At 38.5% G+C, this 16,567-nt stretch overlaps 1 protein-coding gene across 1 annotated transcript in view; it reads left to right on the forward strand.

Moving 5' to 3' along the window:
- The window catches only part of Nca (neurocalcin homolog), a 540,761-nt gene that overhangs the window by 521,131 nt on the left and 3,063 nt on the right, over nucleotides 1-16,567 (forward strand). Inside the window, exons 2-4 of the mRNA XM_069832283.1 lie at nucleotides 81-207; nucleotides 2,822-2,940; nucleotides 9,712-9,900. Coding sequence (XP_069688384.1) covers nucleotides 138-207; nucleotides 2,822-2,940; nucleotides 9,712-9,900 — 378 coding nt within the window. The 5' untranslated portion in view covers nucleotides 81-137. The remainder of the gene's footprint in view (nucleotides 1-80; nucleotides 208-2,821; nucleotides 2,941-9,711; nucleotides 9,901-16,567) is intronic.

The raw sequence follows: 16,567 nt of genomic DNA on the forward strand, positions 1-16,567 counted from the left end.
AACAGAGTCCCTCTTTACAACCCAACTAATTGTGATCATGTTTTTATCAATCTATATAATATTTTCCATTCTTCTTTTAGGTGCAATTGGTGCAACCAGAACTCTGTGCACGTCTTTAGTAGATCGTAGTTCTAAACATGGGTAAGCAGAACAGCAAATTGAAACCGGAAGTTCTGGAAGATCTGAGGCAGAACACCGAATTTTCAGGTGACGAATTTACATTTGTCTATGTGTGTACGTTGAGAGAGCAAGGACGTAAGTTCATATAAGAATTATTGACGAAGCTCTGCATTTTCAGACCCGAAATCCACTTGTAAGCCTAGACACAAATACTGCTTCTGACAAATGAAAACCTTGGCAGGATCAGAATTTAACTGTCTGATACTAAAACCATTTTTTCCATCCATTCTGTTCCGCCACTGATTGTTTGTGCAACGTTTTGATATAGTTGCCTCGTTTAATTATTAGGCAGCGGCGTTCCTTTTAAGATTTGTAGGTCTTTATTGCATGCACCGATAATAAAATGAAAATGCGACGTTGTCACGTCTTGTTTGTTGCGGCTATATATTAATATAACATGGATATGGGGTAGGCTTAATTGCTCAAAGCATGAGTTAATTTGAAGATTATTTAGATTATTTATTTTAAATTAATTATTTAAAGAAATAATTAAATGTTTCTCCATAAGGAAAACCGAAAAGTTTGACTTTTTGTAATAATTCTTTTATTGTTAAGGATTGGCCCTTATTGTAAGAACTATATATTTCGTGGTGAATGTAATCACACGTAAAACCATCTACTTTATTAAATTTTGTGACTTTGTGTCCATGCTTTTTAGGTGTCTTAGGTCCCTTTTTTACAATTTTACTTACAGTATTTCTATTTAATTTAAGAATTTTAGATGTCTCCGAAATTTTTCCTTGACCTAAATTGTTTTTCAGAACATACGTGTGAGCATTGCACAAAAACGTTTGACACAGCTTACATAATTTTGGTCTAGCTTTTGAATTTGAATTGTTATTTAACTCTGATATATTATTATTATTATTATTATTATTATTATTATTATTATTATTACCATCGTCGTTATTGATGTTCATGGGTATCGGTTCCGACACTTCACTCGTTTCCCACGGCCTCCACATTTTTATTACACACTGAACTGTAATATAATTAATTTTCACTGTGAACTAGAACAAGACACACTGCTAAAATTTGCAACTCTGGTTTATACACTCCGCGTGGAGTATTGGAGCAGCCTTCAAAAGACTTGATGACGACAATGGACAGCGACATAATTAAAATTATTGAAACTACAAAGCTTCCGTCCTCTTTGACACCGCTAGCCTACTAATTGAACGTGGCTACTTTACCACAGCAGTCGCACACTAACTGAAACACCACCTGACGTTCTTTAGCGGCTCTGCATTATGCCAACGAGTAACAATGCTTGTGGATACATCCAGTTTCAAGAAAACCGTTATTTAATACCTAACTTACTTCTGACAGTACCCATGTCTGGAAAAGATCAATCAATCTTCTTAATGTATCCAGCTGTTTGCTGACAACATAAAGTCCACTGTAGTATATTCAGTTGTTGTTTTTCACGAGAAATGAGGGGTATTTTGATCGGTGTTCATTATAGATGCCTGTTGCTAGTAGCCAGAGGTGGGGTGTAGTCAATATATACTGCAGGGCTGTGTCTTCTGCAGCTGGTACTGATGATTTTGTCTGGAAAAGATTCTTCTTCTTCTTCTTCTTCTTCTTCTTCCCTTCAAGTATTAGGCCAAATGGCCTGTTACGATCTCACAGTTGAATTTTCAATCCAGCGCTTCTTTGGACGACCAAGAGATCTCTTCCCGTTTGGACGATAGTGGAGCATGAGTTTTGGGATTCTATCTCTATGCATGTGATGCAGATGATTTATCCAGTTGTTCTGATAATGTTTTACGTGATTAATTACAGGTTCTAGTTGTAATTCTTCCATTACATCTTCATTGCGTTTGTGATCCCATTTCGTATATCCCGCTGTATATCTCATAAATTTCATTTCATTAGCCGTTATTCTGCTTTCGTCTTTCTTCCTCAATATCCATGCCTCACTGCCGTAACAAAGTACAGGTCTGGCCAAGGTCTTGTAAAGGCGAATTCGAGTATGCCTTTGTACTAGGGAAGGTTTCATAATGGTGTTAATTATTCCCATTGTTTTGGTGTATTTAGAAATTTTCTGTGAAATGTCTACTTCATCGAAAAAAGATAATGTGTATCCGAGATATGTAAAATAATTTATCCTTTCTAATATTTTTTAATCTAAACATATTTTGCTAGGCACAGGGATTTTCTGCAGAAGGCCATAATTTTAGTTTTTCCTTTATTGATTTTCATATCATATTTAATTCCAATTTTTTTTTAATTAAAAATTGAACGTTGTAATTCATCTTCTGAGGATGCCACCAGAGCTAAATCGTCTGCAAAAAGTAATGAATCTAGTTGTAAATGTCTATTGAGTTAAGGTTGCAAAATTAAAACATTTCGCAGATTTAACATGACACACACTTCAATTTGTCTCTGCATGCAGACTTCCATGACAAACAAATTAACTCCATTGAACCAGCTTCATCAGAATCCTGACCAGGACAAATGTACAGAGTGACGTCATGAAATCACATAGAAACCCATGACATTCATCCGTTTAAAATTGTGTGCATAACAAGAGTTATTTCCTTCATCGTGCAAGTCCCTTTCTTTCTCAAATAACTCGTTTTATTATAGTGTCACCAGTAATTTAATCTGTATTTACATTGTTCTGAATTTATTTTAGATGCGGAAATACAAGAATGGTATAAAGGTTTTTTAAAAGATTGTCCCAGTGGTCACTTGAGTGTCGAGGAGTTCAAGAAAATATATGGCAATTTCTTTCCATATGGAGACGCTTCAAAGGTAAGTTTACATCTTTGTGAGTACAGTGAGTTTATGTCAGAAACCTCCTAGCTTTCTTCTCCTTTTTCTTCTGCATCACAAAATTGGGGTTTATCCAAAAGTGATTCCAACATTTTATTATTTTTGTTTTTTTCAGTCAGTCAATATTCCCATCATTTCTGCGTGAAACATAGGGCTCTGAGAAAGCTTCTCCATCTGACTCTATTCCTGGCCAACTCCTTGATCTCACGCCATGTCTTCCCCATCGTGTTTACTTCTGTGAGAACATGATGAAAGGGTAATGGAACGGAGAAAAATTCTCTCCGGCACCAGGATTTGAACCCGGGTTTTCAGCTCTACGTGCTGATGCTTTATCCACTAAGCCACACCGGATACAACTCCAATGCCGGTTAGAATCGTCTCAGATTAAGCTCCAACTCTTGGGTTCCCTCTAGTGGCTGCCCTCTGCACTACGTCATAGATGTCTATGAACGCAGGACCGAAGTCCACACATGTGCTGAGGTGCACTTGATATGAGTGACTAGTTGGCCAGGATCCGACGGAATAAGCGCCGTCTTAAATCACGAAGTGATTTACGCATATCATATATATTATTTTAATGTACCGAAGTACATATGATATTTCCATGCAGATATTCTGCGTCATCATACGATGAAAGAGTAATGGAACGGAGAAAAATTCTCTCCGGCATTGGGATTTGAACCCGGGTTTTCAGCTCTACGTGCTGATGCTTTATCCACTAAGCCACACCGGATACAACTCCAATGCCGGTTAGAATCGTCTCAGATTAAGCTCCAACTCTTGGGTTCCCTCTAGTGGCCGCCCTCTGCACTACGTCATAGATGTCTATGAACGCAGGACCGAAGTCCACACATGTGCTGAGGTGCACTTGATATGAGTGACTAGTTGGCCGGGATCCGACGGAATAAGCGCCGTCTTAAACCACGAAGTGATTTACGCATATCATATCGTTTCCATGTTATCTTGGGTCTGCCGATTCCTCTGCTGCCCTGCGGATTCCAATCCAATGCCTTCCTGGCGGGGTCATCTGGAGGTCGGCGAAGTGTATGTCCCAGCCATCCCCACTTCCTATGCCGAATTTCAAGTTCAACTGGTTTTTGTTTAGTTTTTAACCATAGGTTTTCGTTGGATATCTGGACGGGCCAGAATATTTTTAATATGTTTCTCAAACATCTATTAATAAAAACTTGTAGTTGATTGATAATAGTTTTGGTTATTTTCCAGGTTTCACAGCCATATAAAAGCACGGATTTGACATTTGTGTTAAAAATTCTCAGTTTACTGAGAGTTTCAAAAATCAGCTATTTTAAGGTGAACAGGTGATTAGCCTATTGCACCCGAGTCAGGTGATGGGGTTGCCACCTTTAGCCTCCTGACCTGCCTCTCTAGATGGTTTGAGGATGGTTTAGGGCATTTCCTTCCAAATAACCAAAGTGATTCTTTGGTTATGCTGCCAATGTTCGGCCCTTGGTGGAACTTAGTCACTAAAGATAGTGTCCACTCCCCGCGACCAGACGCGTCCACCAAGATCTGTCCAGGTATGCTTAGTTACAGCTGAGGCCCCCTAACCATCCTGAACCGAGGGGCTTTGTTTTTTTACATGGGATGAAATGACACAGAGGGAAATCAGCGTAGACCATATTTCTCCAGAAATATTTATTTTCGAGAAATGAACTGTTTAATGGCTGACATATTTATGAACTGTAGGAAACCGAGTTTTTATCAAATAAAGTACGTAACTTTTCTTTTTCTCATTCAGAGTGAACTTTTTATTTCTTTTAGTTAGTCTTCAGAAACATGGAAAATGGCAGCTATAATGTTTCTCACGTGACTTACTTCATATGTCTCAACTTCTTCTTTGCTATCGTATTTTGTTTGGGCACATGTAACCATAACTAACAGCGACTGAGTCTTAACATTACAACTAGGCAACATTGCTAAAGCACGAACATCTCCTGTTCTGGAAGACTAAAAAGCCAGGACCTTCATGAACGAAGTCGCAGAAAAAGGCGTAATGTTATACTCAGCAGCTACTAGAAAGATGTGGCAACACTTGTGATGGTCACCAAGTCTGTCCTGTGCATCACCGTGTAGGCTGCATTGTGAGATTACTTTGAATTCAGTGGTCAGCTTACTGAAGGAAAGAAAAGTCTTTTACTTTTAGAAACTTCGAAGAAAAACTGAAAATTAAACAGCTAGGTTACCCTACTTCTGTTATATATATGTAACAGAGGGCGACGCATCATTGCTTTCAATGGGAATTAATGATAATAGCTGGGTGTGTAGTATGTATGTATGTATGTATGTACCGTATACTTCCACAGATAAGACGAGGTGTAAATTTCGAGTACAGTATTATGATTTTAACTTATATCTGTCCTTTAAGACGACCCTTAGACTATCAACTGTCATAGGAAAAGTTGAAAGTGGAAACAATGATAAAATCCTTCAAAAAGTGCGGAATTCCTAATGCTATGGATGGCACAGAGAACGATTTGTCATGGAATACTGATGACGAAGTAGAAGTTGACTCGGAATGGGATCCATATGACAACATTGAAAATCAGGACGTACTCTTTGCCTCGGATCACGAATGTGATTTGCTGTATTTTGTACTGGCTTTTGTGTACAATTTTAAGATCCTATCTGCCATATAAGATGAGCTCCGGTTTTGTAAATATTTTTTTTATGATTGAACTATCGTCTTATCTGTAGAAATATACGGTTGTATATATTGCCAACGGTCATATTCCTGTTAATGGCAGTCCAGGTACAGTCCAGTTCATCAGGTCTGCCTCAACTTTACATCTTACCTTATAATTTCATAGTTATCTTTATTAAAGTATGAACTGTATTCTAACATATTACTAATAACGATGTATTAGATATTAGAATGTTTTGGTGGTCTTGAAGTTAACCATTTTACCGAATCATTTCCCAGTAGACAAAAAAAAAACTTCTTGCACTTTACTTAACTTGTAGTCTTAATTATTCACTCTTTCTGTAGTATCCATTATATTTTAGGACCAAATGATCACAGACCAATGCATGCTACTTTCACTACTTGGAAACCTATTTATTATTTAAAGTTCCAGTAGGCCTTCACCTTTTCTTCCCATTTACTCTTTACTATAAATAGAAATTTACTTAGTTTTTTTTAAATTGCTACTATTAAGGGCATTACACGGTTTTGTTAAGATTAAGAATCAGAAAAGTTTGTATCGATCCATAATTTCCTTAAGTTCTCAGATTAAAACTGTACTTATCCATCGCATCTTTCTTCTGTCCTGATATCCCTTTCTACATTCCCCTCCTGCTCTTTAATCTCCACCACATCATGCCAGCTCCCTCCTCTCTGGTGTTTGTTCTGAGGTAGTCTCCCTGCTTCCATGTGTTTTTTATATCTCTGTAGCTCTTTACTTACTGGCTTTTAAGGAACCCGGAGGTTCATTGCCGCCCTCACATAAGCCCGCCATTGGTTCCTATCCTGAGTAAGATTAATCTATTCTCTATCATAATATCCCACCTCCCTCAAATCCATTTTAATATTATCTTCCCATCTACGTCTCAGCCTCCATAAAGGTCTTTTTCCCTCCGGCCTTCCAACTAACACTCTATATGCATTTCTGATGTTATACCGCCACCATTCCATTGTAAGATGTTTAGTTGATTCTGTACCATTAAAGTAGTCCCCGCCCGGAGATCCAATTGGGGGACTATTTTACCTCCGGATAATTTTACCTTAACGGTACTCATTTCATATTGGAGTTAAATGGCAAGTTGTAGCCGATTTAAGTGAACGCCATATTTTAACGTTTTGGTGGCTACTTCATTCACACACAACCCACAGAATGTCTGGAGGACCACACCTGCTGTTGGTCGACGGGTCCATTGGACCTAGCTGAGAGATCTTGTTGATCACCAGCTTTCCCTCCTTAAGCCACTGGAGGACGATTTTAGTGCCATAGCAGGTCAGCACTAGGAACAGGAAAGTAGAAAGAGGAGGAAGGAAAGGGAAATGAACCCCTAGGCCTCGAATGCTCCAATGCCGTTGGGGTCGAAGAAAGTAAGAGTTCAGTCAGAGGACTGGATAGGAAAGGGTAAAGAGGGAATTAGGTATCGGAACACCTCAAAATCTGTGCTTCAGTGGCTAGTCATGATAATATCTTTGAAAAATATTGGAGTGCAACAGGTCAAATGACTTTATTGTCAAACGCCTGGCATTAGAAAACAACAACAACAACATGTGCATTTCTGGATTCGCCCATACGTGCTACATGCCCTGCCCATCTCAAACGTCTGGATTTAATGTTCCTAATTATGTCAGGTGAAGAATACAATGCTTGCAGTTCTGTGTTGTGTAACTTTCTCCATTCTCCTGTAACTTCATCCCACTTAGCCCCAAATATTTTCCTAAGCACCTTATTCTCAAACACCCTTAACTTATGATCCTCTCTCGAAGTGAGAGTCCAAGTATCGCAACCATAAAGAACAACTGGTAATATAACTGTTTTATAAATTCTAACTTTCAGATTTTTCGACAGCAGACTGGATGATAAAAGCTTCTCAACCGAATAATAACAGGCATTTCCCATATTTATTCTGTGTTTAATTTCCTCCGAGTGTCATTTATATTTGTTACTGTTGCTCCAAGATATTTGAACTTGTCCACCTCTTCAAAAGATAAATTTCCAATTTTTATATTTCCATTTCGTATAATATTCTCGTCCCGAGACATAATCATATACAGTGTAGCTCTTTAATGATCTTAATTCTCTTACATTTTCACAGAGCTTTCATCTTTAAATTTCGTTACCAGTACGCCTTTCCTTTATGATTTTACATAAATTACATTTATGTCATTGTCCCAATTTCCTTCCATAGCCACTTAAGCCTACTCTCCAAACATCGATTTCCAATTCCCTTATCCAGTTACATTTCAATTTAGCAGACATTCTTTCATAATATTATCACTCTCCTTCATCATAAATCTCGTAACTATTTAATTTTTCTCAATAAAGCTATCTACACCCATATCAACTCTAGAAGCTAGGTTTGAAGTATTCCCCGTGTGTGTAGTAGTGGCAAGTTCAGGAGTGCTGTCTTTGTTTTCCGTGTTTAATAGAGTAAGTGGGAGTGAAAGATCTAGGACGTCTTAATGTGGTCGACCTGATTGGCGAGTTGGTATAGCGCTGGCCTTCTATGCCCAAGGTTGCAGGTTCGATCCCAGGCCAGGTCAATGGCATATAAGTGTGCTTAAATGAGACAGGCTTATGTCAGTACATTTACTGGCATGTAAAAGAACTCCTGCGGGGACAAAATTCTGGCACATCCGGCGACACTGATATAACCTCTGCAGTTGCGAGCGTCGTTAAATAAAACATAACATAACATCTAAACTCTCTGAAAATGTTAAATATTTCAAAAATATTTTTGACCTCATTGCCTTCCACAATGTGAATACCGTAACATATCATGATAGAAAAGTAAAACACAACAAACAATTGAAAAAGATGGCAGTTGATTCATCCTGTATTTGCGTGGAAGGTTTAAGTGGTTGATGGTTATGTAATTTCACCACTTGGTGAGAATCATAAACCAAGAACTTGAACTTTTAATGAAAATTGTAACCAGTACGAGGAAGTAAAAGCAGCATTCGCTGCTCAAGTAATATCTTAAATATATGGTAATACTTATACGTGATATTCAGATTTCAGTAATTATATGTTGTCAGTTGCTAAGGGCAGTATGTTGTGGGTTGCATCAGTAAGGAGCAAGATGTGTGTAGAGCATACCTGCACAAACAGCGCTCAACAAGCACGCGCGCTCCTTCGGAGCGGGAGAGCTGTGTTTACCGCTAGCCGAAACAGAGAGGAAGATAGGTCAGAATGACATAGACTTGCTGTAGGTAGAGGAGAGGGAAACGACCACTCAGCTATCTAGTGGAGTGCAGTGTGTAGGCCTATTCTCAGTAACTGTTTCACATTGCTTACCTACTGCTACAGTACAGTATGGAGGAATCTAAAAGACGGAACATAACATTTAACATTTAACGATTTACAGCTCGAACTTATTGATCTTCAATGTGACCTAAGGGCTAAAGATCGTTTGAATAATACTACTAGCCTGGTTGCGATTTACAAGACTAAACATTAGCAATAATATCCACGACTACACAAGCTGGCTGTGAAAATGATTGCTATGTTTAGCTCAACATTTATATTTGTGAGCAACTGTTTTCTATAATCAACTTTAATGAAGGCAGACATCGAACATCTGTAACTGATGTTTCATTAAGATCAGTAGGCTACTGTTCCTTTCAGCTGCCAACAGCATAAAACCTCGTTTTGATGTACTGATAAATAAAAATATAACAAAATGATATTGTACATTTAAGTAGCTATAGAATTTCTATTATTTCTGTAAAATAAATATTTCTTTATTAATTAATAATAGTCCAAGATACTTTTGCAAACACTGAACGGGAATTCATTTCATAAACATTCGTAATAGTACCTCCTTTTGTGTATAATTTGTACGAGATCCACCCCTTTTCCCAGTCCACCCTTATACAGAGCTCAGCTAATATCTGCATTCTGCTCATGAGCTGTGAGCCGGCTCGGAAAGCGCAAACCTTGTGCAGGCCTGCTGTAGAGTATTACAAACATTTTTCCATAGGTGCTTTCTAGGGTATCAGGTTGTGCAAAGTGCTGGACTTGATCACATAACTGAATGCTTGTGTTGTCTCAGTTTGCAGAACACGTGTTCAGGACATTCGATGCTAATGGTGATGGTACAATCGACTTTCGAGAATTTTTGTGTGCGCTCTCCGTTACATCCAGAGGAAAATTGGAACAGAAGCTCAAATGGGCATTCAGCATGTATGATTTAGATGGCAACGGATACATTTCACGACAGGAAATGCTTGAAATTGTAACGGTAAGTCAGTCATAGGCTTCTTGGGTGATTAGAATCAGTAGTTTCTTCTTAATCTACGTCTTTCTTGTATAAACAGCTTTTTCATTACACAAATATGAATGAACGTTTCACATTTAAATTTCACTTATTCTAGTACATGCAGTAGACAGTGTCATATAAAACATAAGAAACTCGTAACTATATATTAATTTGTATGACTTGAGGCTTTCCCGGTGTTTGATGTAGAATAACTCTTCTCGGGTTCTCAGCCAGGTGAGTTGGAGATTAGCTTCCAAGCTTTCAGGGAATGAAGAAGATGGCAGAGCTAGCCATCGAAAGCTTGGAAGCAAATCACTTCATTCCCCGAAGAAGATGGCAGAGCTAGCCGTCGAAAGCTTGGAAGAAAATCACTTCATTCCCTGAAGAAGATGGCAGAGCTAGCCGTCGAAAGCTTGGAAGAAAATCACTTCATTCCCTGAAGAAGATGGCAGAGCTAGCCGTCGAAAGCTTGGAAGAAAATCACTTCATTCCCTGAAGAAGATGGCAGAGCTAGCCGTCGAAAGCTTGGAAGAAAATCACTTCATTCCCTGAAGAAGATGGCAGAGCTAGCCGTCGAAAGCTTGGAAGAAAATCACTTCATTCCCTGAAGAAGATGGCAGAGCTAGCTGTCGAAAGCTTGGAAGAAAATCACTTCATTCCCTGAAGAAGATGGCAGAGCTAGCCGTCGAAAGCTTGGAAGAAAATCACTTCATTCCCTGAAGAAGATGGCAGAGCTAGCTGTCGAAAGCTTGGAAGAAAATCACTTCATTCCCTGAAGAAGGTGGCAGAGCTAGCCGTCGAAAGCTTGGAAGAAAATCACTTCATTCCCTGAAGAAGATGGCAGAGCTAGCCGTCGAAAGCTTGGAAGAAAATCACTTCATTCCCTGAAGAAGATGGCAGAGCTAGCCGTCGAAAGCTTGGAAGAAAATCACTTCATTCCCTGAAGAAGATGGCAGAGCTAGCCATTGAAAGCATGGAAGCAAATCTCCAACTCATCTGGCTGAGAACCCAAGAAGAGTTATTCTATATATTAATTTCTTTCAAATCTAAAAACTCATAAATTTGATTGCATATGAAGTATTTAAAATTAGCCATTCATGAATTGTTGACTTAAAAATCAATAATATTTAATAATTTTAAGTTATCAGATAATTTATAGTACAATTTTGAGTCAAGATATTTAGATATCTATTTTGAGTCTTACTCAACCTGAAATATGGAAGATTTACTTTGTTCTTGTCTTGTCTGATAACTATGTTGATCACTTCTCAGACTAAAATTATGTAAGGAATTATGTATTAAAAGTAAGATATCTAGAGTGAAATATATGTGACACACTGTTAAAACACCTACATTTATAAACACGATCTGCAGGGGATTTGTTCATTGCTTTTTTTTTTCTTCTTCTTTAATAACATTTCCTTTATTTTCTTACTTCCACCACACATAGTAATGCCATATCTACGAGGATCATTTCATAAATAATGCACAGGTTGGTAGAACTGTGAAGTAGATAGTGCAACACCAGTGACAATCATGCCACTTGCAGTTGAAGGATTGAGGAAGAAGCACATGTGTTCGTTTCGTCCATGGTATACTCTGTGTTTAGGTAACGAGCGCTAGAAATGGAGCCTACATGTGTCTCGAGTACTGTGATGACTGAAGGCCAAAGATTGAATCTTTACATGGAAACCCCACCCCGCGAAATCCACACTTCGACAGAGCTTTGAGTGGAGTTCGTGGTGAACCTACAGTGGACCGTAATACAGTTTCTCGTTGGGCTACTTGTTTTTGTGATGGTCCTGTCAGCAAGTTTGCGATGTCCAGGCGTTTTCTGCTTCTGCTCAGCAGTCAAGCAGTGAGGGACCCATCACGCAGAAATTTTTCTCCTTTTCAAATTCTTTGTCAAAATACAGAATACTGAACTTCTAGATTATATTCCATTGTCTCGTTTGACTGTCCATTTCTCTGTTACTTATGTATTCTATTTGAATATGTTGTATAGTCCTTCACAGCTGTTGTCCTGTGCAAAATGTTACCGCAGTAAATTACACATGTTCTGTTTGGCATTTCGAGGGGCTTTCCAGGAGTTCAAACAATAACATGATCTATTCTTTCATTTCCTTTACAGCCACACCAGGTTGCATGATATTTTAGTACAATTCATGACAAGTTATGTGATCAGCCATATTTTTCAAAAAGAAGAAAAAAAGAATCTTGTTTAAAATGTTGCCGAAATTGCATTTTACAGTTTCAGCAGGTCTTGGTAGTTCAACAATTGTTGTGTATTATTGCTGATCATACACATTTCTGGTGCAGTCATAGGCATATGCTGGAAATACGTTCAAACGAGTGACTCTATCAAAGAATACAAATATGACGATAATATAGAGAAAATACCATTTTGAATCTTGCATACACTCCTTTTAACACTTGAATATAAGTAATTGATTAACTAGCGGACTTACTCGTGTTAATTATGTAAGTCTGTGCGGCTTATAGATGTTTCGGTGCTTCATCACACCATCCTCGGAGCCTACTAGATCTCGGCGTCATCTCGAACTTCTCTGCCTGTTGTGTGGGTGCTGGAACTTGAAAACAACAACTCCATAAATTTCCTAGACATCACCATAACAAAAATTGACAACAAACACATCTTCAAATTATACAGAAAACCAACCACCACCACCACACACATACACAACACATCTAATCATCCCACACAACACAAACATGCTGCATTCAGGACAATGGTACACAGATTACTCAACATACCCATGAGCCAACAACACTACAATGAAGAAGTGAACACAATCAAATACATAGCACAAGAAAACGGATACAACCCAAACATAATAGACAACATCATAAGGAAGACAAAACAAAAACTCAACAAACACAAAAACATACAAAACACAACACAAACACAAGAAATACATCACACTAACATATGAAAACAAAAGCACACATAAGATCGCATCTTCATTCAGAAAGCAGAAATACAACATAGCATACAGAAAAGAAAACACACTACAAAGACATCTCAACACACAAACAACACAAACAAATAAATACGACCACACATGTGTATATAAACTCACATGCAATAGTTGCGACAAGTTCTACATTGGACAGACAGGCAGATCATTCCAAACACGCTACAAAGAACACATTAAAGCAATAACCAGAGGACACAATACATCTACATATGCCGAACACATAACCAATGCTAACCACACATACAACAACATAAATGCAGACATTAAAATCCTACACATACAACCCAAAAACCAAAAACTCAACACACTAGAACAATATGAAATATACAAACACACCCAGATCAAATCCTCAACACACAGATCAATTTCAGTACACACACACTATTTGACTCCACTTTTCAACAATCAAACGCACCCACACAACAAGCAGAGAAGTTCGAGATGACGCCGAGATCTAGTAGGCTCTGAGGATGGTGTGATGAAACACTGAAACAGCTGTAAGCCGCACAGACTTACATAATTAACACGAGTAAGTCCGCTAGTTAATCAATTACTTATAGAGAAAAATATGACTGAGTAATAAACATACAAAGTGTAGGGATTCATGCATGTAAAGCAAGCACTTAGCGTAGTGATGTGCATTACTGGTGTCAGCATGCTTAGTGATAAGCAAGGCTTTGCTTTGGAGTCAGATACGGGGTGGCAGTGCTGTTGTAGCAGCTGCAGATCAGGGAAATTGTGGAGAAAAAACAATAGCTGATTGATTTTCAATCTTTCGTATATATATTTTTATGTTGCTTTCTCTTTCCCACAATTTTTACAACTTTTGTCCTCTTGGTTAAACAAAATTTAAACTGTTTAATAATTTGTGTTAATTTTTGGATATTCATTGTACCGTAAAGTGGGGTGACTTTGAACAGTAATTTAGCGCCTTTCTAAATTAAATGCTGTACCCAATTGCGAAAAAACTGAACTAATTTATTGACAAATTAAACAGTTTTTTCGCAATTGGGTACAGCATTTAATTTAGAAAGGCGCTAAGTTACTGATAAAAGTCACCTCAGCGTTCAAAGTCACCCCACTTTATGGTAATAGAAACTTTTGGGAGAGAGCAACACTTTCGGAAACAAACATAGGTGTGCGCAGAAGATTTCGTTAGACAGGCACTTAATAGATGTCCCTGCATGAGAGAAACATTTTCTGCGTCAATTAAAGGCAGCTTATTTCCAGTAACATAATTATATTTTGAACTGAATTTTGAAGAGATCCTTTCACATAACTTCCTTGGACACATCTGGTAGTGTTAGTGGAGTTTGAAGTGATCCATTGTGCTGTTGAAGCAGTCTTTGTTCAGTGGTTTAATACGAGGCTGGGAACTGCTAGATACTACGCACTCATCAAATCATCCCTTTGAATTGATAGCAGTACTCATTCCCTTCAGTTGTCTTAACAGGAGGCAACATCAGCACGTTGTCCTCTGCCTCTAACCGCACGCCATTTTAATAACTTCGATTAACAATTCTAAAAATAGATAAAACACAACATTTTAAAAGCTGTGTATTGTGTAGTCTACAGCATGTCAAATATTCTTCCCATAAGTTTGAACTTGCATAATGTCACCATGACTACGCTCCTCGTCATGAGAGGAGGGGGGATTTTTATGCACTAAAAGTTAATACAGTGAAATCTCTCATTTACGGATATCGAAGGGACGTAACAATCTGTCCTCATCTGGGAGGTGTCCTTTATTGGGAGGGAGGCTCCCCAATCTAACAGTAATTTTATAATTTGCAATATATATCCCTTCACGCTTTAAATGAAATGTATTACTGTAGTTTAATTCTAAATACAGTATACTACAGTAAATTCTTTGCAACTTTGAACTACAGTAGATAAGACCTAAAAAGGAAAATACAGTACTGTGCCATGCAGTTTTATTCTAGATGAAAGAGTAATGGAACGGAGAAAAATTCTCTCCGGCGCCGGGATTTGAACCCGGGTTTTCAGCTCTACGTGCTGATGCTTTTATCCACTAAGCCACACCGGATACAACCCCGACGGCAGTCAGAATCGTCTCAGACATCTATGACGTAGTGCAGAGGGCGGCCACTAGAGGGAACCCAAGAGTTGGAGCTTAATCTGAGACGATTCTGACCGGCGTCGGGGTTGTATCTGGTGTGGCTTAGTGGATAAAAGCATCAGCACTTAGAGCTGAAAACCCGGGTTCAAATCCCGGCGCCGGAGAGAATTTTTCTCCGTTCCATTACTCTTTCATCGTATGATGACGCAGAATATCTGCATGGAAATATCATATGTACTTCGGTACATTAAAATAATATAGTTTTATTCTAGGTCTACAATTATGCAGTACTGTAATTTACAGTTTTCAAATTAGATGCCATGTCTCTTGAAACAGTACAACTGATTGAAAAGAAGAGAAGAGAATAATCCTTTTAACCCTATCATGTGTCGAATACAGTTTCATGATAATAGAAACCTTGGACCCATCAGACAGGTTAAATTTTATGACTTTGTTTATCCACCCGCTTCCAGCTAACAAGGGGTTGCCAGCTGGGCAGTGGTAGCCTACAAGACCCCTTCTTTCATGTAAAGCAATTTCTGTACAATTCTCAAAACTAAATTTTCCATTTTTGTAACACATTAGGTCTTGAAATCCAAGTTCTGTCCGCAGTCAGGAGGTAAAGCAAGCTTTAGGACTGTCAAACAGCTGTCCATGTCCTTGTCTGAGAGTGTCCGTAAACGAGAGTTAAATTTATCATTATTTCTATATTATTTCAGTTGGGACATAAAAATCTGTCCGTATATGAGGAGTGTCCGTATCTTGGGGGTGTCCGTAAGAAGAGGTTTCACTGTATTTTGATTTGGTATAGTTCATAAGCAGGGAGCGAATTTTTATGTACTAAAAGCTAAAAATGACACCAAGTACTCTTGAGTGGATATTATGTTTGATGATGACCTTGTTCACAATGCTGTGAAATCTAACACTCTCATAGACTGGAGAATGGATCTAGTGAAGTGTGCTTGATATTTGTAAATAACAATTCTAACCATTGATTGGAACTTGTGTTTGAAAAGTGAACACCACTACTGAAGCCACCCGTAAGTCTATGTCAGTGGAAGCTCTTACTTACTTACTGGCTTTTAAGGAACCCGGAGGTTCATTGCCGCCCTCACATAAGCCCGCCATTGGTCCCTATCCTGAGCAAGATTAATCCAGTCTCTATCATCATATCCCACCTCCCTCAAATCCATTTTAATATTATCTTCCCATGTACGTCTCGGCCTCCCCAAAGGTCTTTTTCCCTCTGGCCTCCCAACTAACACTCTATATGCATTTCTGGATTCGCCCATACATGCTGCATGCTCTGCCCATCTCAAACATCTGGATTTAATGTTCCTAATTATGTCAGGTGAAGAATACAATGCGTGCAGTTCTGTGTTGTGTAACTTTCTCCATTCTCCTGTAATTTCATCCCTCTTAGCCCCAAATATTTTCCTAAGCACCTTATTCTCAAACACCCTTAAGCTTTGTTCCTCTCTCCAGTGGAAGCTCTAGCCAACAGTATAGAATGGCGTGAGCACGGAGTTCCTGCAACTGACTAACCCTTTCAAGCCCAACCAGAGAAGGG

The sequence above is a fragment of the Periplaneta americana genome, chromosome 8 (assembly GCF_040183065.1).
Source record: "Periplaneta americana isolate PAMFEO1 chromosome 8, P.americana_PAMFEO1_priV1, whole genome shotgun sequence".
NCBI lineage: Eukaryota > Metazoa > Arthropoda > Insecta > Blattodea > Blattidae > Periplaneta > Periplaneta americana.